General features: G+C 38.0%; 1 protein-coding gene across 1 annotated transcript in view; it reads left to right on the forward strand.

Annotated features, from left to right (window-relative positions):
• The window catches only part of FREM2 (FRAS1 related extracellular matrix 2), a 182,606-nt gene that overhangs the window by 135,916 nt on the left and 21,157 nt on the right, over positions 1–25,533 (forward strand). Inside the window, exons 7-16 of the mRNA XM_003913791.4 lie at positions 6,847–6,996; positions 8,736–8,945; positions 10,384–10,581; positions 11,257–11,421; positions 11,996–12,178; positions 16,365–16,495; positions 18,114–18,272; positions 19,549–19,852; positions 21,686–21,817; positions 24,848–25,179. Coding sequence (XP_003913840.2) covers positions 6,847–6,996; positions 8,736–8,945; positions 10,384–10,581; positions 11,257–11,421; positions 11,996–12,178; positions 16,365–16,495; positions 18,114–18,272; positions 19,549–19,852; positions 21,686–21,817; positions 24,848–25,179 — 1,964 coding nt within the window. The remainder of the gene's footprint in view (positions 1–6,846; positions 6,997–8,735; positions 8,946–10,383; positions 10,582–11,256; positions 11,422–11,995; positions 12,179–16,364; positions 16,496–18,113; positions 18,273–19,548; positions 19,853–21,685; positions 21,818–24,847; positions 25,180–25,533) is intronic.

Here is a 25,533-nt window from a genome sequence, read left to right on the forward strand (position 1 = left end):
TCCAGTTCTATTACCCAGGCTCCTCTCTGAGCTACCTTTTACCCCATCACTCACAGGCTCTGCCATGACCATCACTCATCTCACCCTGACTCAGGGCTGCACTCCTTTCACTCTAGAAGGTGGCCTTGCTTTATTTTTAAATCGTATTTTAAAAAGATATTAGACAAGTTTTTATTCTCTATAAATGAAAATACACATTTAAATGATTAAACAAGTTGTTCTCTTTAAAGCCAAGGATGTTACTGAGTAAATATTATCTGATATAAGACGTCATATAAAAATCACAATGCTTATGTTTTCATCTTCTTGGTTACTCCTTAAACACAAACCATTTTAAAGACAAGAATGGTTTTCTAACTCCTATTTTTCCTTGAGAGGAAGCACCTATTATCCTTCCAGTAAAGACTGCAGGAAGTAAGCATGAATCAATTGGATTAAATGTTGAATGAGAGAAATAGCTGCCAACTAGTATTATATCAACAAGAAAAACACAAACGTCCCAGAAGGGCAAAAAGAATATCTTGGACCTGAAAGCTTAGAGATCTGACTTCACATAGATCAAATTGGATATTGCAGTCCAGAAATCTGAGAACCAAAGAAGTTGATTTCCCCAGTGTCAGGCACTTCATAAGTGACTGAGAGGGGAGTGGCACTCCTGGCTTGCAGAACAATGATTTTTTTTTCCATGTACAACACAAGGAAGCAGTGCAACAGCGTTGGCTGCTAACATAGAGTAACACAAGGATAACCGAGGAAGAAGGATCTCACAATAAAGGAGCACATTGGTGATATTGGCTCACTGCAACCCAAATTACCTTTAAATTTTAATCTATCACTGCTGCTGATAAAGCCGAGTAGAGAGCATAAGATACAGAATCGCAGAGCATCAATATCTCAAATATTTTTTAACCTGGGGGGTAAAACTAAAATATCTATATCTATATCTATATATGTATATATACGTGTACATATGTGTGTATATGCGCATATATGTATATATGTATATATGTATATATATGCGCATATATATACACACACACACATATACATGTATGCTTTATAGTCTGGTAGTCCATTTTGTGAAAGAACTGAATTTAATCCCTTTCTGATAGAGTTTGGGCTTGTTTCCAGTTGCACTGTAACACAGATGAATGAAATACAATGAGCAATCCTTTGTATGCATCTTTGAACACTTAGGTTAGCATTTCTATATGACATATCCCCATATATTGAATTGCTAGGTAAAAATTTTGTCCATAAGAATCTTGTGAAAACCTTTTATGACTCCTTTCCTGCCTTAATAGTAGTCAAAGGCACAGGCTTTATCTAGATATGCATCCTAGTTCCACTATTTCCCTGATGTACAGCACAACTTTGGGCAAATCTCTTAATCTCCCCAATTCTTGATTTCCTTATCTGTGAAAATGGGATTAATATAGTACACACCTCAGTGGGTGGTTGTGAGGATGAAGTAAGGTACTGAATGTAAAACAACTACTACTGTGGTATCCAGCAATTAAGTGACTAGTTTTAAAGATGCTGAAATGAGCTAAAACAATACGCAGATTGCTGACTGCAAGTTAGCTGCCTGTGAAGGTGTTTAAAAACAGTGCTGTGCCTGTGTGGAGGCAAGGGCCATGTGCAGGTCTCTGCATCTTCTGCTCAGTTTTGCCATGAACCCAAAACAGCTCTAAAAACTAAAACCTATTCACAAACAAACACAGGTGCCTGGAAGTGCCTGTTGGAGATTCTGATTTGGAAAGTTGGAGATAAGGCCCTAGCATCTGTATTTTTAAATTCTCTAGGATAATTCTAGTATACTTCCCATTTGGGAACCAGTGAAGGCAAAGTATTTCAAAAGAAAAGAAAAAAAAAAAAAGCCCCTTCTCTTTGAGTTCATTTTAATTCGCTTTTCCTTCCCCGTGAATTTCTTACAGATTCAAAGGGCAGCCTTATAAAGTCATTTTACTGCAAAGAAAAGCACCGGCTCCTCCTTAGGCTTCTTAACTGCTCCTGCCTGATGCTAAGAGTGTCCTCTTCTGACTCACCCACCACAAAGACAGACATAGTTATTCATTTGCTGTAGCAAATAACTAATTCTACTCTGATGTTAATTCATTCTACACATATTGATTGCACACCTATTACATTGATTAAGCTACGTGTTAGGGAAGTACCACTGAATAGAGGAAGCTTGATTCCTCCCCTTAGAGAGCTCAGAGACCATGGGGGACATACTCACAGTGACAGCGGAAGTTGAACCAGGGCTTTGTTTGGTAGGGGAAAGCAGGGTGCTCCCCGCAGAAGTGACTTCTCAACAGAGGCCTGGAAGATGAGCAGAGCAGGAGGTATCCGGATGAGGAGGGAGGAGTATTCAAAGCAGCAGCAGCAGCCATAGAGCAAAGGCTGGGAGGGGCACATTGAAGACCGGATTGTTTACTAGAAAAGGGGCTAATATGAGATTGAAAAGGCAAACCAAGATCAAATGTTTCAGTGTCTTATAAACCATGTTAAGTAGCTTGTGAATAATCCCAAGAACAGTAAGGAAAGTTGAGAGGCTTTCAGCAAAGGGAGTACTATGATGAGATTTGCTTTGAGGGATGACCACTTTCCTTAAGAGCCTGGTTAAGTGGCTGCTGGGAAAACTCAAAAGGAAGGTGTTACTAATCTGCCTGCAGCTAGATTAGTGGCAATGAGACAAAGAGAAACACGGGGAAGGGGAGTGGAGGTGACCCTGTGGATTCCGTTATGGAGAAGTCCACCTTGAGGTGCCCAGGGGACGTGGATTGATTAGGCATTACAGCTCAGAAGAAAGATCTCATTTGGAAACCATTCCTTTGTATTATTTTCAGCACCCGACAGAAAGGCAGCATTAAAGCTTTTACTTCATTCAGTTCTAAGCAAACACATTGGTTAGATCTACAAAGCTTACTTGAATGATGGTCTATGTGCACGTGAGTAAATAAGATTTGGCTCCAGATAGCAATTACTACTGGCACCTCTTCCTTTCATCTCAGGAGACACAATGTAATTGTAAACATCCATCTAGACACTGGGAAAATTTTTCCCTCAGGGAAAGAAACTTAAATTGTTTCTCTTAGTCTTTGTTGCAGGTATCTGTGCTGCATGGCTCACCTGGCCACCTCTTCTACATTTGTAGGAAATAAATGTGATCCTATCTGTGCTGTAGGTAGTGAAAGTATCCCCAACCTTGAGAAGCACATTAATATTTAATGAGCTAAAATAGACTTTTCTGTAGTCAATGCCTTGATCTATGTCCTTTATTTAAAAGTATAAAGACCTCAAGGGATAGAGTGTAGAATTTGGCTTCCCTTATGAATTTCACACTCACTAGGCCAATTCAAAACCTCCCTTGCACTGCTCACAGTCAATTTGGATAAATTTATCTTTCCTCTGCATTCTGGAGTGTCATCTGAGGGTGGTGGAGTGATGAACAAGGACTGTTTTATGGTCTTAGGTGGGTGTAGGCTATGAGATGTGTGGCTTTATTTGATCATCCTCTTATTCCAGATAATAATATCCTCCACTGATTGTTTTATCCATGAAGTCTGTGAATTTAAACATGGTACAAGGCACAGTGTGTATTTAGGAGCTGAATTAAAGAATTGAATAACTTCTAGTTTACTTTAAATTGTAATGGGGTAGGGGTATTTCCATAACTGATCTAGAAAGATCTTCAGTTTATTTATTTTCTTAAAAGAAACCAAGTTTCCAGGCCATAAAAAAGAAAAAAGTTTACCAAAGAAAGAGGTGAGTTAAAAATCTTACTCATAAATAGTAATTTTTGGGAGACAAGCAATTATTCTGGATTTTGCATAGATACCTTTCAAAGGCATGACAGTCACATCCATTTGTTATTTTATTCCTTCCTCTTGCTTAGTACTCATTAAAATGTTCCAGGAATATCTTGCTATTTTTCTTAAGTGACATCTATAACTCAACTTACTGCTTAATGTGTCTTTAACTCATTCATATTACATAAGGTTTTCTCCCAGTGGTAATGATTATAAACAATATTCAAATTTTAGGTATTTTGAAAAGATGCTGAGAAATTGAAATAAACATAATCGTTACTTATTTTTCGTTCTCACTCATCTAACACTGAAAAAATATGCTGATGTTTAAACATCTTTTTAATTAATGGCATAAGAAACTAGATAGAGGTTTTTTTCCTATAGAAACTATTGAATGTGTTTTAATCTCATAATAATCACATCAAACTTTAACTTCAGTAATTGTAATTGATTATTTGAGTTTTTCAGATTATTCAGTTTTTCAGTCATGATGAGTGGAGCACAAAGAGGGAGAAAAATCATATACATAAATCCACTCATAATCAAAAGCTTTAAGGAAGTGATTAACTTTTCTAACTCCTTTTATTAGCACTGTATTAAAGTTGAAGGATTTAGGGTTAAAATCCCATTTCCATTCTCCCTCCTTCTTTCTACAGGAGATAACAATATATTATGCAATAGGCAACATAATCATGTGGTTTGCATCATTCATATCCGTTTTATTTTCATAACGTTGTCACATGTGCCATGCCACCCCCACCTTTCTCTCTTTCTGTCTTGCTCACATACACATTCACACAAATACACCCACATACATATAAAGCACATGTGTTTGTACATATATGGTAACCATTCATCTTCATTTCAAATGACAACTTAGAAGTTTTCAGAGTACTACATACATAAGACTTCCGTATTTTTTCTTATAAAAACTACACATTAAGCTATAAAGGAAAACGACGTGTTTTGGAGTTGACAGAATGAGTCTGAAACATGCAACACACCATTTGGTCCCCGATGTGTAGCTTATTTGGTGTTTAGCAGTTGTATATTCACTCACCTGATTTTATTACGTTGCTTTTTTGTTATGTGTCTGCGAGGACTTGGGAGGTGGGAAGATGGGGAGGTATCATTGTCAAATAAAAGGTCCTCCCTTAACTGCATTTCACAGCTTTCTCCCATAACTCAGAAACCTAATTTGGGTGATGATGTGATTTGTCAGGAATGTGAAGAGACTAACAGAGATCACTTGTTGGATGCAGGTGATCAAGCCTCTGTGATAATTATGGAAGCCTTTTAAAAGACTTACAGATGTGCCCGGTTTGGCCATCTGGTCAGAAGATGCATTTTCAGAGTTCTCTGTCTTCACCTTTGTGCCCTGCCTCAGTGTGGGAAATGTCAGGAATGTACTGGCTTGTAGTTGAGTTCTGCTTTGACAGAGGTTAACAGATAACACCTTTGTCTGTACACGTACACTCATGTGCCCTAGAACCGTCCAAGTTGAAAGGATAAGAAGGAGGTTAACTATGCTGCAGCGACATTTATCACCTTCTGAACCAAAATATGTGAACAAAATTTCTAAGGTTGGTTTTGAACTATTCAAGAATTTGAAGGGGCTGTATGATTTTTATCATGCCCACAATGTGAAGAAACAAAGAAAACAAACTTTTCCAGTTTAAATAAAGGGTAATTTATTTGGGGCAAGAAAATAAAGAAATCATACTGAATGTGAACAATGCACAAAATGAATTTTCTTTGCCTTTCCAAGTAGCTTTGTGAGCCATTGTTGTAGAGTTTTGCTTAATTTGGTATGTGTGGGAATTCAATTAGTTGCTCTGAAACATGATACCATGTTTTTAGTGGCCTTCCTTCTTAAGGAACAGTGATGTGAGTTGCATGTTCTTTTAGATGCAGTCCTTTTGAATCTTGTAAAACTAGAGCCAGGTGACTAGAATGTGTCAAGTCAAAGAGTTGTTCACCTTATGTGTGTACATTCACCTGTGTCTGTTCATGCATGGTAACTATTATTAACCTTTATTCTGGGTGATATAATTTATCTTTCTTAATAATTGCTTATAAAAATAAGCTCACAATGAGTGAAGTATATACTACTTTTACAACTTCCTGTGAGCCTCTATATAATTCAAAATAAATTTTTTTTACAGTAAGATCACAAATTAAATCTCTGTTTTTTCATTGGTCAGCTGACTGCTAAACTTCAGACTTCTAGCAGCTCTGTCACAAGGTAAACCATTGGTCACAGGTTGAGTCAGGCAGAAACTGATTAGATCAATTGAAATGTATCACCAGTATTGGAAAAAAATACGAAGACCCCAAAACATGTGCCCTAGTTTAGTGACTGAATCTGCCTCATTTTCATGTGTGTTTAGAATTAATATTAACCCCTTCATGTGAGATTATTTATTTGGTAAAGTCTCACTTAATATAGAGCATCTCCAATACTCTACAGGCAACCTGCAGAGTCAGGCCCTGCAGTCTCCAGGACTAGCAATCATATATTCAGTCTAGTTATGACAGTAGGTTCTAACACTTGTGATGATAACACGCCCACATACACCGAATTAAGCCCAAATCTAATGGGCCAGAAAATGGCATAATGCAAAAAGTTATAGCTCTGTTCCAGAGTGGAAACTTGGTAGGAGATAATAAAATGAGTGGCTAGGCCAAACTGAAAAAAAAAAAAAGTCAGGTATGTGTTTTGTTTCATTTAGTTCTATTTTTCCAACTAAGCTTCCAAAGACACTTATAATCCCACATACGAAGGACAAACAAACTTATGCCTCAAGATGAGAATGTTTTATTAGACACTTTACTGTGTGTATGTTCGATTGTAAGCAGTAATATTTTGACCTGAAAAGTACAGATCGAAGAGATGTTATCTCACTAAAAGGAAAAATGTATGATAAGGAAGTCCCTAAGAGTAAGCACACTCTTCTTTGGAATCATGTCAATAGAGTTTGATGCGAAAAAATAAAAATAACAGAAATTATTTCTGTTCGTTTCTTAACAGAACCCATCTTCTACTTCGGCGATGTGGAATACTCCGTGGATGAGAGCGCTGGCTACGTGGAAGTTCGGGTGTGGAGAACAGGCACTGACCTTTCCAAGTCTTCTAGTGTCACAGTGAGGTCTCGGAAAACAGATCCTCCCTCCGCAGATGGTGAGCAGTTTCCCGCTCGGCTCTTTAGACTGTTCTGCAATTTTCAATGACCATGGCACAAATTTGTTTAAAGCTGAAATACCTCACTTCTATTAAAGCAGTTTGGCTGGGTGTATTGTTTTTGCTGAAATTATTACTCTAGGAGGTAAATCTAGGCTTTATTTACCACTTTGGGAAAGTACATTTAAGGGCCATGAATCAGAAGCTAGGTTACAAACGTTAAGACGCAAAGGATCTATATACTAAGGCCTATATTTCCATGAAGTGGTTCTCTACTCTCAGCAAAACTAGTATCGCTGAATGCTGTGGCATTATAGGCAGGAAAATCATCTTGCTGCACATAATCTATCCCCACAGAAACCTATGACATTTAGGTACTGTGCAGGCATGTGTCTTCAGTTGGCTGTCTCCTTATTTTAACCATGAGTCCCTATAAATACTTCAGATCCAAAAGGTTTTTTCCACACTTCATTATAAAAAATGTACTAACTAGCACATATCTGCATTTTATTCCGGGATCTACATCTCCAAAAAGTTGATTTTAAAGTTTACAGCAAGCATAGAATTCAAAATTTCCTTTTTTTTCCCTAAATGACCAACAATACAAACTTTCTCATGTACACACACATGAGAACACACATGCATGTCATACACACATCAGACATTCATCACATAAAGCAAGCACAGGTTATACCATTTGAAAAGTCACCCTTAGGTTTTAACTTTTTTAATGTAGTGGAAGCAGTATACTGCTTTGCATGTAGCAGGTGCCCAGTAAACATTTGTTTAACTAAATTAATCATTTTTAAGAGAAATATTCAAATCAGAGATAATGGGAGGGAAAGAGAGAAATAAGAGCAAAGGGGAAGAAGCAGAGGAAAAGAAAAAAGTATAAAAAGAACCACAAGGAGATACGGACATTCTACAAAATGAATTAAAGACAGATATGCTCAAGTAAAGTTGCACATTTGGAGGTAAAGTAGATATAAAATGAGAGTCAGAAGAGCAGAAGATATGAAAACAAAGAAATAAGCAATATTATCGACCTATTGCCCACCACTGTCAGTCTTTGAGGATGTAGTGGCTACAGATTAAAAGGCAGTTTTGTTTTTAACCACTTTAGATATAAATGGAGGTATCAACATTAGATATAGCCCCTTTTGTCTGAAAAATATTAAATTAAAGATCAAAGTGTAGAAGCTTCTCTCATTGCCTGGAACAAAGGTGGATGGAGTGTGGGCAGAGCTGGTTCCACTTAAATGTGTTGCTTTAACTGACAGGCAACCATACACCTAAGTAGGATGTTCTACAGCAGCTCCAGCAAAGATACATAAATACTTAATTAATGTGAACAAAATTTTAAATGTCTGTATTGCATATGTAATTTATGAGGATCATATATTTGATTGATATGCTGATTTTTCTAAGCCTGATTTTTATTACCTTTATTAGATAATTTTCAAACTAAAGTTAGAGGAACTATAACACAGAAAGCTAACATAACTAATCCAAAGGCTAACCATGAAACGTGGATAAAGTTCAGCAGCTGGTCTTTGATCTATCACCACAGTAGCTATCTGGATGTCTATTTGCATTGTATTAAATGTACTTTTCTGTAAGGTTATGCTGGTCTCTGTTTTTTAAAAGAAGAATTATAAATACAATTACATAATTTATGTCTTATAATTTTTTGAAATTTAATTAGTCCCCAACTGAATATTTTTTTGTTACTGTCATAGCTGGAACAGACTACGTGGGCATCAGCCGTAATTTAGATTTTGCACCTGGAGTCAACATGCAACCTGTTCGTGTCGTCATTCTGGATGACCTTGGAGAACCAGTGCTGGAGGGAATTGAGAAATTTGAACTGGTGCTTCGTATGCCTGTGAAGGCAGCCCTTGGCGAGCCCAGCAAAGCCACAGTCTCCATAAATGACTCTGTCTCCGATTGTGAGTGTTTATAAATTTTACAATGATAAGTGAAATCATAAGCTAAGGTTTATATATATATGATAAGCAAGATGATAAACTATATATAATATATATATGTGTGTGTGTGTGTGTGTGTGTGTGTGTGTGTGTATATATGTTTGTTTGCTAGAGCTTCCATAATAAAGTACCACTATCTGGATGGCTTAAATAACAGAAATTTATTGTCTCATAGTTGTTGACGAGAAGTCCAAAATTAAGGTGTTGGCAGGCTCGCTTCCTTCTGAGCACTGTCAGGGACGGCGGTTCCAGGCCTCTCTCCTTGGCTTGAAGATGGCCATGTTGTCCCTGTGTCTCTTCACATCATGTTCCCTGTATGTGTCTCTGTCTAATTTTCCTCTTTTTATGAGAACACCAGTCATATTGGATTAGAGCCCACCCTAAAGACCTCATTGTAACTTAATTACTTCTGTCAAGACCCAACTTACTAATAAGGTCACATCCTCAGGTGTTGGGGTTGGGATTTCAACATATGAATTTAAGGGGGACACAGTCCAACTCATACAAATACCTTAGCTGACCACACCTTTCTCCTCCTGATGGTTTGGATAGAATTAGACAGTCTCAGAATAAAACTTTTATTCTTTCTCTCAAAACTTAAAGAAAAAAAAAGTGATGTCATCGATATCTTGATTGTGCCTCAAGAATTCCCCTCATGGCAGATGGGTGGAACCACGTGGAACTGCATAGACCCCTGAGTGTCAGTGATCTTTCTCCACTTCACAGCACAGGACACTTTCTGTCATCTCCTTCCCCTAGACACTCATACAGTTTCTCTGATAATGTGCCAAAAATGCTGTTCTGGGACAACCCTCTGCTGAACACATGGCACATCATCACAAGGGAATTCTGACACGCTGTCACAAGGGAATTCTGAACACTCTTCAATCATGAGGATTTCAACCGTGTTTGGAGGAGTCTTACCTATTGTCAATGAGGCCTATACACCATTAACCTAGCATAGGTGTCACCTAAAAATCACACACACACACACACACACACACACACACACAGAGTCAACTTTCCCACATGATCTGAGTAAATTATGCTTATAATTATCTGCACAATATTTAGTGTTCTTCATATCAGGAAATTCTGAAAGCCTCATGACTAAGAAACATGTAGTTACAAATATCTTAAGGTTTGTGGTTTTATCTACTTTTTAGCATTTCATTGCATACCCTTCCTTTACCAAACAGGCAGAGCAAAATGTCAAAGGTAAGGAAATCAAAACTCTTAAGTGATTTGCTCAAGGTCAAAACATTGGCAAGTGACTGAATGGAGACAGAATCCAGTTCTTCTCACTTACTTTCCATTATTCTTTCCACTAAACCACATCTTCTGAAATGCCATTTTCCACAAGGAAATTTCCATTCACTTTGATCCTTTGTTTTTGCAGTGCCTAAGATGCAATTCAAAGAACGAATATATACTGGCAGCGAAAGTGATGGGCAGATAGTTACAATGATCCATAGGAGCGGGGATGTCCAGTACAGATCTTCAGTGAGATGCTACACCCGGCAGGGGTCTGCACAGGTGATGATGGACTTTGAAGAACGCCCAAACACTGACATCTCCATCATCACATTCCTCCCTGGTAAGCTTGAGCTTAAAGTTTTTTCGTGAAATTTGAAGAAGCTGAATTTTTACTCAGAAATAGGTATCAGGGAAATACAAGTTCCTTGATATCAACAAGCGTATGGCATGGTTTTATGTGCACTAAATGAGGAAAGTGAAATCAATTTTTAACAGGTTGAATGAATGCCCTTTTTGCATCTGCATTAACTTATTGATTCCCAGTGATGTGATATATGGTTTCTTCAAAACTTATTCAGTGGACAAACGCATATGAAATGTACAGATTTTACAATGCTAGGAATTAAACTTAGCTCAATGATTTGTTTAGTAAGTCAGAAGTTAATAATACTACAAACTGGTGTTGAGGTCAGATTAACAATGATCAACCAGTACAAGGCTGCTAATCTTGCTTTCTGAATGTAATGCTAAAAATTCATAAACACAAGTGGCATTTGTGCTGTTTCCTTTGTTTTCTAAGATGAGTGGCATACAAATAAGGGCTGGTCATTGCATATACTTAAATATGTATTCACCGATTCAGCAAATATCTACTGAAGGCTTATTACTTGCCAAACACTATTTGTTGCACTGAGATGGCAGGAAAAATCCACATTCTTGCCCTTATGGTGCTCACATTCTAGTTGTAGATACATTCCTATGGGACGTGATTGACCTGCTGACACTGTTGTTCCAGGTGAGACTGAAAAACCCTGCATCCTTGAGCTGATGGACGACATGCTCTATGAGGAGGTGGAGGAACTCCGTCTGGTACTCGGCACTCCACAAAGCAACTCTCCCTTTGGGGCTGCAGTTGGTGAACAAAACGAAACTCTTGTAAGGATCCGAGATGATGCTGATAGTAAGACATCTTTTTTTGTGTTCAACTGTAAATTGGGAACTAAAATCCATCCAAGTCAAGGTTTTAAGTGACTCAGAAAAATCCCCCCGCCTCCTCTACTTTCAGACTAGGATTTTTAATCTATTGAGAAATAGCAAAAAGACAAACAGATGGGGAACAAAATAAACAATTAAAACTGATCATTTTGACGCTGGAGAATATGGCTTACATCCAAACACTAATTCCCAAACATCCATGCCGGCCCTCTAATCTATACACACCCTTGGGTACAGGGGGACCAACAGTTTCCTCCCTTCCCCCGCCACCTTCAGTGGCCTGCTCATGTGTAATTTATGGCACATAGACAGCTGGCAGCACATGCTCTCTGGGGGCTGGTTAAATCCCAGGAAGGAGTTGGACAACATATGCCAGCTTTTCCTTCCACACACATCACTAATTTAGAGTGAGGAGCCAGAGAGAAACCAGGAGCGTAAGAGTCCTTAAGCCCCTCCCACATGGAAACTAACATTAGAAATGGAGGAAAAGCATTCCCCTTACTAATAATGTCATTTGTCTGTGTTTCCCGCAATTTTAGAGACTGTTATTAAATTTGGAGAAACCAAATTTAGTGTCACTGAACCCAAAGAACCTGGAGAGTCGGTGGTTATAAGAATTCCAGTGATTCGCCAAGGAGACACTTCGAAGGTTTCCATTGTGAGAGTCCACACCAAGGATGGCTCAGCCACCTCTGGAGAAGACTACCACCCTGTGTCCGAAGGTACGGGGCTCCCAGGGCCTGTCTCCTCATGGATGGATCATGCCAACTCTGTGTGCCAGTGCCAGTGCCCTTAAGGAAAAGAAGGGAAACATCCAATTGAAATAAAAATAGGACACTCTTTTTTGGGGGGTGTAATTTTAAGGGGTACACGTGCAATTTTGTTACACGGTTATACTGTGTCATAGTGAAGTCTAGTCTTTTAGTATACCCGTCCCCCGAATAATGTACATTGTACCCATTAAGTAATTTCTCAGTAAGCACCCCCTGCCACTCCCCCACCCTCCCCAGGTCTTCAGTGTTTATCATTCCACACTCTGTGTCCACACGTACACATTGTTTAGCTACCACTTAGAAGTGAGAACGAGCAGTATTTGACTTTCTGTTCCTGAGCTGTTTCAATTAAAATATAAACATACTCTTAAATTTCCATCGTTTAGTAAAACAAACACAATGGGATTTATTTCCAAGATTTTTTCTTTTTGACTTACAGGGTATATGTGTTAGGACTTAGGGAAATTTTGAGTAAATGTGCTAGATAACCTTCTGTTTTGAGTTGACTTTCTATTGGTTTTACCTTCATTGTGGTTACCAGATTAAATAATAATTCCCTTATTTTTCTGTGTCATAATAACTGTGATAATAATCTCTTTTGGTTTAGAGAACACCAGCAATCTAAATCTAAACCAAAAAAAGCAGCCACTTACAGATGTCTTTCATCCCTCCCTTTTTGCAAATGTTGAGCCATGTCACCATCTTTTTTTTGTTTTTCTTTTTTTTGGAGACAGAGTCTCACTCTGTTGGCCAGGCTAGCGTGCAGTGGCATAATCGCAGCTCACTGCTATCTCTGTGTCTTAGGTTCAAGTGATCCTCCCACCTTAGCCTCCCAAGAAGCTGGGACTACAGGCATGCGCCACCATGCCCAGCTAATTTTTTTGTATTTTTGGTAGAGATGGGGTTTTACCATGTTGGCTAGGCTGGCCTCAAACTCCTAGTCTCAAGTGATCTGCCCACCTTGGCCTCCCAAAGTGCTTGGATTAAAGGCATGACCACCAAACTCGGCCTGCCATTTACTTTTATCAGTAATTAAAACAAATCAGTTCTAGCTGGGCACGGTGGCTCACACCTGTAATCCCAGCACTTTGGGAGGCTGAGGAGGGTGGATCACCTGAGGTCAGGAGTTCAACACCAACCTGACCAACATGGTGAAACCCTGTTTCTACTAAAAATACAAAAATTAGCTGGGTGTGTTGGTGCATGCCTGTAATCCCAGCTACTTGGGAGCCTGAGGCAGGATAATGGCTTGAACCTGGGAGGCAGAGACTGTAGTGAGCGGAGATCACACCATTGCACTCCAGCCTGAGAGACAAGAGCAAAACCCCCTCCCCCCCAAAAAAACCAAAAAAACAAAAAACTCAGTTCTTCTCTCTCAGTTGCTCTCTCTCTGAATTATTTGCTTACAAAAGAAAAGTAACTTTATGTCCAAAATTACGTTTATGAATTATTTGGAGTCTAATTATTCACTGTTTTCTACTTTCCCACCTCTCCCTATCAAGAGTCATTCGTTCTTGATGATCTTAGCCCTTCAGGCATTCATCTTTATCTAATTTACAAACAAAGCTGAGAAACCAACTGATAGGTATCCCTGAATCAGTAACAAAGTTAGTGAGGCAATATAAAAAATGGCGTCTTCTACAGAGGAGCTTGTATCAAATTGTAACCATTATATGGAAAGAATATACAAGCTTCAAAGTTATTCCCAGGTTATTCTCTATGTGAAACATAAGATATATTTGAAATAAATCACACATAATCCCAGAGAAGAGAAAACAAAACTGATTAGCTACTGAATTATAAAATATAAAATGTATTTCTATCATGAGCAGATTTTACATGCAAGAAGAATCTTCTAAATATTGATAACATGATCTTTAACAAAAAATATTTTTCTTGAAAGTAAAATGATTCCTTTTGCTAAACAGAAACAAAATTACAGCTATGTAGTAAACTGAAAAGTAAAGTCAGAAAAAAGTTAAAATATTAAATAAACCTGTTGGTCTCTTTTATCCAATAAATGTCAACATGTGTTTTATAATGTTTATACTAAAAATTTAAGGAATATTTTTCTGAAACGTTTTCTAATTTCTCCTGTAAAGGTTCAAACTGAAGTGAGTTCTTTGCAAAAAAACAGAAAAAAATTAAATATAGGACAAAAGTTGAAATTTTTTGTGTACTAAAATAGTCTAAAGTGACAGAAAAAGATAAATGTGAGTGAGAAAACTTGCCCACCATCCAGCAAGTATACTATCAGAAAACAATAACAGATATTTAAAATAAATGTTTAATTTTTTAAATTCTAAGAAATTTGGTTTGTATAACTCAAGGCATTACAAAACCTTGAATGTTTACACATCTAAGATAAGCAATGAAAACGAGTAAAGCAAGGAAAATATGAGAGAAAATGGAGTAATTGTAATGTCATTAAGCCAGCAAGCCCATTCCTTGCCGAGAAAAGCCTGTATTATCTCAGCCTAGTGGTCATATTCTCCTGCCATGCAGGAAGGTAACAAAAAAACTCAAAAATCTCTGTTTTCCTATGAAATTCCCAGATATTTAAATGTTAGAAACCAATTTTTTTAATGTCACATCATACAGGTCAGATCAAGCAAATGATTAGCTATTTTCTTTTCTGGAACAAGAACTATAAGTTCTCTCGGGGTATAAGAAATCTGGGACTGATGGGCTCAAATAGTATGTGAAGGCTAGTAGAAATAATTGCTGTATCTAGAAACAGAGAACTAATGTTACAAAGAAAAAGAAAATTATTTAAAGATAAAGGAAAGAAAATTGCTCCTCATACCTGATAATTTAAAAATTGAAGCAGGGAAAAGAAAATGCACTGGCAATTCATTTTCTTCTTCCAGACTCTAAAGGATTTGTAATTTAGAATTATAATAACTGAACTGCAGCTACATCGGAAACTGGCGTCTGTTGACTCTTCTAATTGGGATAATTATACTTTATAAGCTTTATATTTTCTCTTTTGAAACAGTATCTCAAAAGGTATAGTAAAACCAACAAAGTAGTTTATCCGTGCTTTACAGTATGATCAGCTGCTTAATTATGACTTCAATAAAATCTGATAATTTTCATGATTTTTAGTAATTTTGAAATAAGTGGTTAAGAAAAGAATTCTGATTTTTTTTAGGATTCTAGATTTAACTTTCATGACAATGAAGCAATTCTTTCTTAGTGAGAAAGGACAGGGTGAAGGGAAAACAATCACTAGCATTTATCTAAAATGACTTGTCTACGTTTCCCTGAAAAACACAAAGAAGTTTTTTTGAAATATAATTTGATATTGTATAAAAAACTCAACAGTTATTTATCCGGCTCTTCTACATATATACATAATGTAAATCCCATTCACACTCTATTATACCTGTGATCATATTCATTGTCTTGAGTCCTATTGGTTTAGAAATTCTGGAGAATAAGATGTTAATTTTTCTGATTATGTCCCAATATTAGAACTACTGATTGTCCCTCTCATAATTCAGCATATTTTCAAACTGTGGGCCAAAAACCAATGTCTTATTATTAAAATTTTCCTTCAGATAAAATAGGCATTCACAGCAACCTGGATGGAACTGGAGACTGTTATTCTAAGTGAAGTAACTCAGCAATGGAAAACCAATCATTATATATTCTCACTCATAAATGAGAGCTAAGCTGTGAGGATGCAAAGGCATAACAATGATGTAATGAACCTTTGGGACTCCAGGGAAAGGGTGGGAGGGAGGTGAGGGGTACAAGACTGCAAATTGGGTACAGTGTATACTGCTCGAGTGATGAGTGAGACAAAATCTCAGAAATCACCACTCAAGAACTTATTCACGCAACCAAACATGACCTGTTCCCCCAAAATCCTATGGAAATAAAAAAAATTGAAAAATTAAAGTCTTGGGAAACAAGAAAATATTAAAGTAAAATGCATAGAGTAAGAATTAGTGATGTTTGTTAAACATTTGATTTCATTTCACACACACACACAAAAAAATACTGGACCACAGTGTAAAATGTATTTCTCATTGCAGGCCACAGACCAAAAAAAAAAAAAAAAAAGCTTGATAGAAAACTTCTAATATTCACATGCAAACGATTTAAATCTGTGATTTTGCATTTGTAGAAATTGAGTTTAAGGAAGGGGAAACCCAGCATGTGGTTGAAATCGAAGTTATCTTTGATGGGGTGAGAGAGATGAGAGAAGCCTTCACTGTTCACCTAAAACCTGATGAAAATATGATAGCAGAGACGCAGGTAAGTAATGTAATGTGTATGTAAATTCATGGCCAGCAGTTTGTCAGAGAAAATGCATAAAAGCAATCACATAGTGTACAATAAAATGAGGACACTTTGTACAAGCCTTACATGAAAGAGATATGCATAATCTTTTTTTACCACCTAAATATATTTTCTTCTGATTAGATCATAGTCAAGAAATTCCTATCTTTTTCTTTGAAAAATGTGTGTTGAAACTCAAGGACTGAAATCACTGAGCCCCAAACCAGTGCACTTCCCTTCCGCATGTCAGTCAGTAACAATTGATTGACCTTGGGATTAACCATCAGAGAGAAAGTAGCATCTCAGAGTAAAGAGGGAACTATTAATTCAGTGCCACAACTCATAAAACATATTCAAACCCACAGAGCAGTTTGCTAACCCTCCAAATCAAGATCTGTTTCCCCTGGCTTTATCAGAATTTGATGTCCACAGCCTCATGATCAAAATGTTTCAGTCCTAAATCTTGTTGTCTATACTTACTTAATTTATATTGTCTCATTAACCAGATTTTCCTCAAAACGAACATAATTCCACAGAATGTTGACCTTGACATGGGAAATAATTTTTAAAACTACATGTCTTTTTGGAATGTATTAATTTTTTATATCTTTGCTTAAATTTACTGTATTACTTTTTTGTTTGTTTCACTTTAGTATGAGTGAAACATTTTTTCCATAAATATTTTTTTCCATAAATATTTTTATCATTTTGTAATCTTTACTGCTTGATGGTTTTTCTACTACAGTGCCTTGCTTTTCATCAAGTTATTTAAAATTCAAGTATGGGCAATCTTTATCAATCACAGTTTTGTGTCTTCATCACATAAGATGAATCTTTTATTATTATTTTTATGTAGTAGCTTATGAAATTCTTTTGGGTGAAAAGAATATTCACTCAAGTTACTTCCAGTGATGAAAACTTCTTTTAAAAATATACATGTAAAGATAGTTTGGGAAACTATGCTATGTAGTCAGATATTGGACGGTTATTTGGGAGCCAGGGCAAGTTCACAGCAAGGTGTTCTTGTCACCTCGCCCAGCAGCGGGTGTTCATGGAATCCTCCTCTGTCTGGAACTCAAATTCTCCCCTGCCTGGGTTTCAGGCGGTGCCTTCTGCCCTTGACTGCTTTAAAGAATTTCTTATTACTGGCATCTGCTTCATCCAGGCTCACACTATCCCGTGACCTCTCTGATCGTCCTTCCTTCAGAATGTCCTCCAGCTCTACTCCCACTGTCAAAGAATTGACTTCTTCATGAAATTTCCCTTTACAACCCCAAGACAGGTTTAGCTACTGTCATCACAACTGGAGAAAAGAAAAATTAGAGCCCAAACACCTCGTGGGCCTCTGGCCAACCTTTGGATTGACTGCTCTGGGCTCAGCTGCCCACCCTGGAACCATAAGATGTGAACAAGGTGCCAAGGTCTTGTGCATCAGGCCACTTAGGGCCAGTTGCTCTCCAGGGGCTCTGAGTATGACAATTTGCATCATAATGAGGCCATGGGTTTGCCAGGGATCGTGAGTATTGTCCTGTATGGTAGAAGCATCAAAAGTTTAATATTTCACTAATCAGTGATAATTATCTTTTCCTTCTAGGTGACCAAAGCCATTGTGTATATAGAAGAAATGAGCAGCATGGCAGATGTCACTTTTCCTTCTGTCCCTCAAATTGTGTCCCTGTTGATGTATGATGACACTTCCAAAACTAAGGAGAGTGCTGGACCCGTGTCGGGCTATCCTGTCATCTGTATCACAGTGAGTAGGCGATTCACAAAATTGAGGAAAATTGTAAGATAATTATTTCAAATAATTTTAAAGTGTAATCAATATAGCATTGGCTTTGTTATGAAGAAATGAAAGTAGAAAAATACTACATGGTGTAAGCCTTGAACTTTGCACATATAACACTAATCAAATAAAGCTCCCATTTTTCTTTCTTCACCCAGCAAAGTTTCATTAACTGATGTGTACATAGTGTGTTATCTCAGTCTGTCACCAATAGAAAAATAAATAAGATATGAGGTCTGCATTCAAGATATTTATAGATGAAGAAAAGAATATAGGAATTGGTAACTCTAATATAAGGCAAGATATAACCACTATCATGAAAATGATACAAATTGGAGGTCAGAGCTGCAGCTCCATATATGAGGGGAGATTTGGGATGGTCAGATGAAATTCTGATCATTTAGGATGCAAGTCTGATAAGGGAAGGTTATTCTAGGAAGAAGGGATTGCCACATGAGCTACAGCTAGAAACAAATAGCATAAAAAATAGCAAATTATCACTACTTTTAAAATTTACCTTTTCTTGACTCCAAATTATAAGCTCCTTGTGAGCTAAAATTATGACTTACTTATTTTTATATCACAACAGCACTTCTATAATCACTTATATATAAAAGGTGCACAATGCATGTTAATTGAATCAACAAGGCAGAGATAAGTTGGTGTCAAAGTATAGGGAGTTTTCAATGTCATATTAAGAAATTTGGACTTCATTTGTTGGGTAGCGAAGAGTTCTTATGCAGAAGAATGATGAGGGGGGTTAAGCTGGCAGGTTGACAGGGCAGTCGTGTGTCAGTGGACTGGAAGAAAAGACCCTGAATTAGACAGAGAAGTGCTGCTGGGAATGGAAAGGAAGGCATCAACTTAAGCAATATTGCAAAAGAATAATCAGCCGAGTTCCTGACTCACTGGATAAGGGGGGTAAGATGAGAGACAGGAAGGGAGGGAGGAAAAAAGAGAGAATAAGGATAATAGGCAAACCTGATGATTCAAGAGATTATGATATAAATAACAATTTTACACGTATTAAGTTAGAAATAGAAACATCCAATAAGCTGTTTGAAATGCAAGATTAGCATTTATAAACGCTATCATGGCTGGGAATCAAAATTCGGAAGTTGTATGAACAGCATGTGGAAACTGGGGAAATCCGCAGTGAAAACTCGATGACAGAGAACGGGAGAAGAATGCGTTCCACACTGTTCTACACTCTGTTCCTAACACAGTCATTTGTTTTCCATAGGCTTGCAACCCCAAATATTCAGACTACGATAAAACAGGCTCTATCTGTGCAAGTGAGAACATCAATGACACTTTGACCCGGTACCGGTGGCTGACTAGTGCACCTGCGGGCCCTGATGGTGTGACCAGCCCGATGAGAGAAGTGGACTTCGACACCTTTTTTACATCATCCAAGATGGTCACGCTGGACTCTATATACTTTCAGCCTGGCTCCCGGGTACAGTGCGCAGCTCGTGCTGTGAACACCAACGGGGATGAAGGCCTGGAGCTCATGAGCCCTATTGTAACCATCAGCAGAGAAGAAGGTCAGTCATTGCCATTTTCCCCTGAAGATCACTGGAATACTGTGGAATATTACAAATGTCTACTTTCTGGTTATTAAGACTTCCAAATGTCCCACATATTCCATGTATTTTGTACGTAGTTAAAAGTTAAAATCTATTTTTACAAAATTATGTATTACAAAACAAAATATTCATTCCACCTTTAAGTACCTATTATATGCCAGACACAATGCTTTGTGCTGGCAATAAAATAAAGAAGACAGGATCCCCACTTTTGAGGATTTCTTGGTCCAGTTGAAGATGCAGACACATTTTAGTCTAGACAGGGCACAGGAATGCACAGGTAGAAGTGATTAGTTTTACCCTGAGTGGGTCAGGAAAGGCTCATCAAAGAGGGGAGGCTCAAGCTGAATCTGGAAAGAGTAGAGGAAACCAAGCATGAGCAACAACTCCTAAAAACAAGAAAGAATGTGAGATATTCTGGGAATGGCAAGCAGGGAAATGGGGAAGCTTCTGAGAGGGAGAGGAGGAAAAACCAGGAGACAAGGCAAAATGGTGTGCAAGGCTCAGATCTGAACAGAGCTCATGCCGTGCCGGGAGCTCAGCTGGTTGTTGGGTGAGTAGGATTTTGCTGGGGACGGGAGGGGAAGGGCAATCCAGGTAGAAGGGTATGTGCAAATGAACACCTTGGTATTACAAGAGAGACTGTATTTAAGGCTGGAGCAAAGGCACATTGGGGATGGAGAATAGGATGTGGCTGGGGACGACATTGCAAAGACAGGAAATCCACTGTATAAATAAATCCTTCACTGCAGAATATTTTTTTAATGAGATTTTTCTTAAAAACGGTTGCATATATATGATTCTATTTCTAAATCATCCATTTGCATACTGCATTCAAAAGTAAATTTGCTGCATAAAGAGAGGTCATATGTCCCATCTGCGACTACTGTATATTCAGGATCAAATATTTAAATAATGCCTTAAAATGATTCTCTCTTTTCATAAATCAGACAGCCTCTATGCTGGGGCCTGCCTCTGATTTCATTGCTATCCTAGTAAATATTTGTCTATTTTCTCTGTTTTATACTAATAGATAAGCAATTGTATCTTTCCAAGTTCTCTTCAAATTATAATTCAGCATCTTGGTCCCTTTCATGATGTTCAAATAAAAAACCCACTGTTTTCTTAAAGGAATGCTGGAGAAAGAGTTTCATGTCCAAATTCTTGAAGGTCACTGGGAGATATGAGAGAGAAAGAGAGATGACTATAAAATGGAGTATAATGTATAATACACGTACTGTAAAAAATTACATATATAGAGAAAACTCTACTGTTCACAGTTTGCTCTCTGATTTTTAAGGAGACTTTAGTTTTTGTTCCTAAAATGAGCAGTTTTAGTTTTGTTCACTTATAAGTAATGTAAACATAACTAACGATAAGTATATTATTCTACAGTAAAAATAAAATTTACTTGGTTTAACTACATTTACTTTTATCCTACTGACTTTCAATCATTTTTATTGTATCTGTTGATACTTTATATTTAAATGGTTTTGTGAATATGACCAGGACTTAGAATAACCAGCACACATTAAGTTACATTGAATAGTAACTATTTTTTCTCAAAGTTTGAACAATCCCTAAATTGTCAAGTGGCCACTAAACTGTCTGCTGTGATTACTTCTCACCCTGTGGCCTTCTAATTCCTTATGACATAATGTAAACTCAGCCATGCCCTACTCCACAGGGAAGTTTAAAGTACATAGAAAAATAATAGCTCCTATTTTTAAAACATTCTTTAGGTATTATTGATTACCTTCTTTTCGCATAAATATGGTGTTTTTTTTCAAGGTCTTTGTCAGCCCCGTGTACCTGGGGTAGTTGGGGCAGAGCCGTTCTCAGCTAAATTGCGCTACACAGGCCCTGAGGACCCAGACTACACAAACCTTATCAAGCTCACTGTCACAATGCCACACATAGATGGTAGGTGACCTGGGTAAGCAAATCTGTGGAATTGTTTCGGACTCCCCATTACCTGGTGCATTTTCCTTCATCTTCTAAATAACCAAGCTTCAACAAATGTTCAATTTGCAACTTGAGCTTCAAGTCCTTCTGCTTCTTTCAACTTTTTTAGCTTTGTTCTACACAGTTTTTATAACTATGGCAATGTAAGCGTGCTTTAAAATTAGATAGATGTAATACATATCCAGACATGATAAAACAAAACTGGTACGTAGTCTAGCTTTTATGAAAGAGTACAAATGCATCTTCAATTGTAAACTTGAAGTTACAGTAAAGTATTTGATATCTTAGCGCCTACCTTCAACATGTGTTGCAATTTTATAGCTGGAGTTTTATGTCTCTCTCAATATTTATCACGTAACTAAGACATTTCCTAGATATGTAAATACAATTAAAAAATGAAACTAACAGGTATTATATATTGTGTTTATTTTCTCTGGCTAGGGAGCTGTGACCAGAATGTGTGTATCAATAACTTTATCATACTTCATGAATATTTTACCATGTGCAGAAGGCATTTTCATGTTATTTTCCACTCAATTCACTTTACACTTGTAGCAAATTGTTCATATTAATTTTATTACTTGGTATGTTAGTTATATTTTATGTAGCTAAGGGAGAGGAAATATGATTAGGAGCTGCAAGGTAGAATCTATTCCCCCAGAACAAGAACATCTGCTATGTCTGCCTATCACAACCTGAGATTTTTCTGGGGGTTGGAAGAGCAGGTGGTCAATAATCTGCATTCCTTCCTTTACAGCATAATGTTGGTCCCTGAACCACCCAATCTCTAGGTCCATGTGGAGGTGTGACTTGAGCTGCAAAGGGCTGAGTAGGGACCCATCAGGGAAACACAGACCAGTAAGAGTTATTTCCTAAAAGAAAGAGTGGTCTCTTCTGCCACTCCTAGGACTTGGCTTTGCATTTTCTGAATGCAGTGTTCGATGTTCAGTAGCCACAGCTCTGCCAGAAGTGTGTTCTGTTGAGGCTGACCGCTTCTTCTGTGGGGCCGGAGTTTTGCTCCGAGTGAATCTGAGAGGAACAGGTGGGAAAGGCTCAAAGAGAAGAACTGGTTCATAGTCTTTTGCTGTATTGCTCATTCCAGGGCTCAGCACACTATGGCCTGTGGCCAAATACAGTCTGCTCCCTGTTTTCACATGGTCTGCAAGCTAGGAATATATTTTATATTTTTAAATGTTTGGGGGAAAAAAGGAAAAACAAGAAGTCTACTTTTGAAACATAAAGATGGTATGAAATTCAAATCCATGGCCTGTAATAAAGTTTTATTGCACACAGTTAGGTTTATTCCTTCACATAGTAGTGGCTTTCACTCTGATGGCAGCACTGAACAGTCAACAGAGACCTCAGGGACCACAATGCTAAAATATTTACTATTTGACCCTTTACAGAACAAATTTTCAGTCTTTAGCCTGTACTTATATAATGGTGGTAGTTTTCAACCTTTTTTTTTTTTTTTTTTTTTTGAGACAGAGTCTCACTCTGTTACCCAGGCTAGAGTGCAGTAGCATGACCTCAGCTCACTGCAGCCTCCACCTCTTGGGTTCAAGCGATTCTCGTGCCTCAGTCTCCTGAGTAGCTGGAATTACAGGCGTGCATCACCATGCCTGGCTAATTTTTGTATTTTGAGTAGAGATTGGGTTTCGTCATGTTGGTCAGGCTGGTCTCGAACTCCTGACCTCAAGTGATCTGCCCGCCTTGGCCTCCCAAAGTGCTGGGATTACAGACGTGAGCCCCCATGCATGGCCAGTTTTCAACTTTTATGATCCAGGACATCTTAGAAATTATTGAAGATCTCAAAGAGATTTTGTTTATGTGGGTGATATCTATAAATATTTATTGGAGGCCGGGCGCGGTGGCTCAAGCCTGTAATCCCAGCACTTTGGGAGGCCGAGGCGAGTGGATCACGAGGTCAGGAGATCGAGACCATCCTGGCTAACATGGTGAAACCCCGTCTCTACTAAAAAAAATACAAAAAACTAGCCAGGCGTGGTGGCGGGCGCCTGTAGTCCCAGCTACTCGGAGGCTGAGGCAGGAGAATGGCCTGAACCTGGGAGGCGGAGCTTGCAGTGAGCCGAGATCGCGCCACTGCACTCCAGCCTGGGTGACATAGCGCGAGACTCTGTCTCAAAAAAAAAAAAAATATTTATTGGATTTTAAATTAAAACTGAGGAATTGTTAAATATTTATTCAGTTATTTAAAAATAACAAAAAGAAATACATTACATATTAACATGAAATACATCCTTTAAAAAAACTGTGTTATAAAAAAAATAATGAGTGGTACTTTTATATTCTTGAAGATATCATTAATGTCTGACTTAATAGAAGATAACTGGATTCTCTGCCTCTGCATTCAATCTGTTGCAATTTATCATATCTTGTAGTCTCCGAAAAACCACACTTGTGAGAGAATATGAGTGGCAAAGTTGCATAATAACTTAGTATCATTATGAAAATAGCTTTTAAGTCGTGGATCTCTTGAAATTTTTCCTGGGGAACCCCAGGGTTCTTAGTATACCACTTTTTTTATTTTTTTGTTTTTTGTGGGGGTTTTTTTGAGATGGAGTTTCGCTCTTGCTGTCCAGGCTGGAGTTCAGTGGTACGATCTCAGCTCACTGCAACCTCCGCCTTCCAGGTTCAAGCAATTCTCCTGCCTCGGCCTCCCAAGTAGCTGGGATTACAGGCACCCGCCACCACACCCAGCTATTGTAATTTTGGTAGAGACAGGGTTTCATCATGTTGGCCAGGCTGGTCTTGAACTCCTGACCTCAGGTGATCCATCTACCTCGACCTCCCAAAGTGCTGGGATTACAGGCGTGAGCCACATCGCTGGGCCTAGACACCACTTTGGTCATCACTGCTGGATGGTATTTTATGACAGTTGTTTTCTCAAGAGATAAAGAAGTTTTAAAGTGTTCAAAATTCTTGGCTACCTGAAAGAATGTTAACAGTGATTTCGATTTACCATAGGCATGCTCCCTGTGATCTCCACTAGAGAGCTTTCCAACTTTGAGCTCACCCTCAGCCCTGACGGCACAAGAGTTGGAAACCACAAGTGCTCCAACCTCCTGGATTATACTGAAGTGAAGACTCATTATGGTTTCTTGACTGATGCTACCAAAAATCCGGAAATAATTGGAGAGACATATCCTTACCAGTACAGCTTGTCTATCAGAGGTTCCAATACCTTACGCTTCTACCGGAACCTGAACCTAGAGGCCTGTTTATGGGAGTTCGTTAGCTACTATGACATGTCAGAACTCCTTGCTGACTGTGGTGGCACCATTGGAACGGATGGACAGGTACAGATTTATAACACTTGAGTTTGGTCACTGGACAAACCAATTGGTTTGTTTTGTCACATAGATTTGTACTAAGTCCCAACTCCAGTTTTCCATCTTGGTGGTGTAGGTCATTACTGACAACAGGGGACCGCCAACTGACATGGTGTCAAAATCCATGTCTATTTCTGAACAATGGACCAGAATATATGTCGTTTTGGACAATGGGTTAGAGATATTATATCTATGTCAAAAGGATGCTGTATAATTATTGCCTTAAGCTCAAAATCTACTCTGATATTATAAAAATCCAAATACTGACTTCTCTTCAAAGTATACACTATCTGTTTTTTGTGTTTATGTGTAGATGCCTGT

Source organism: Papio anubis, chromosome 15 (genome assembly GCF_008728515.1).
Source record: "Papio anubis isolate 15944 chromosome 15, Panubis1.0, whole genome shotgun sequence".
Taxonomy (NCBI): Eukaryota; Metazoa; Chordata; class Mammalia; order Primates; family Cercopithecidae; genus Papio; species Papio anubis.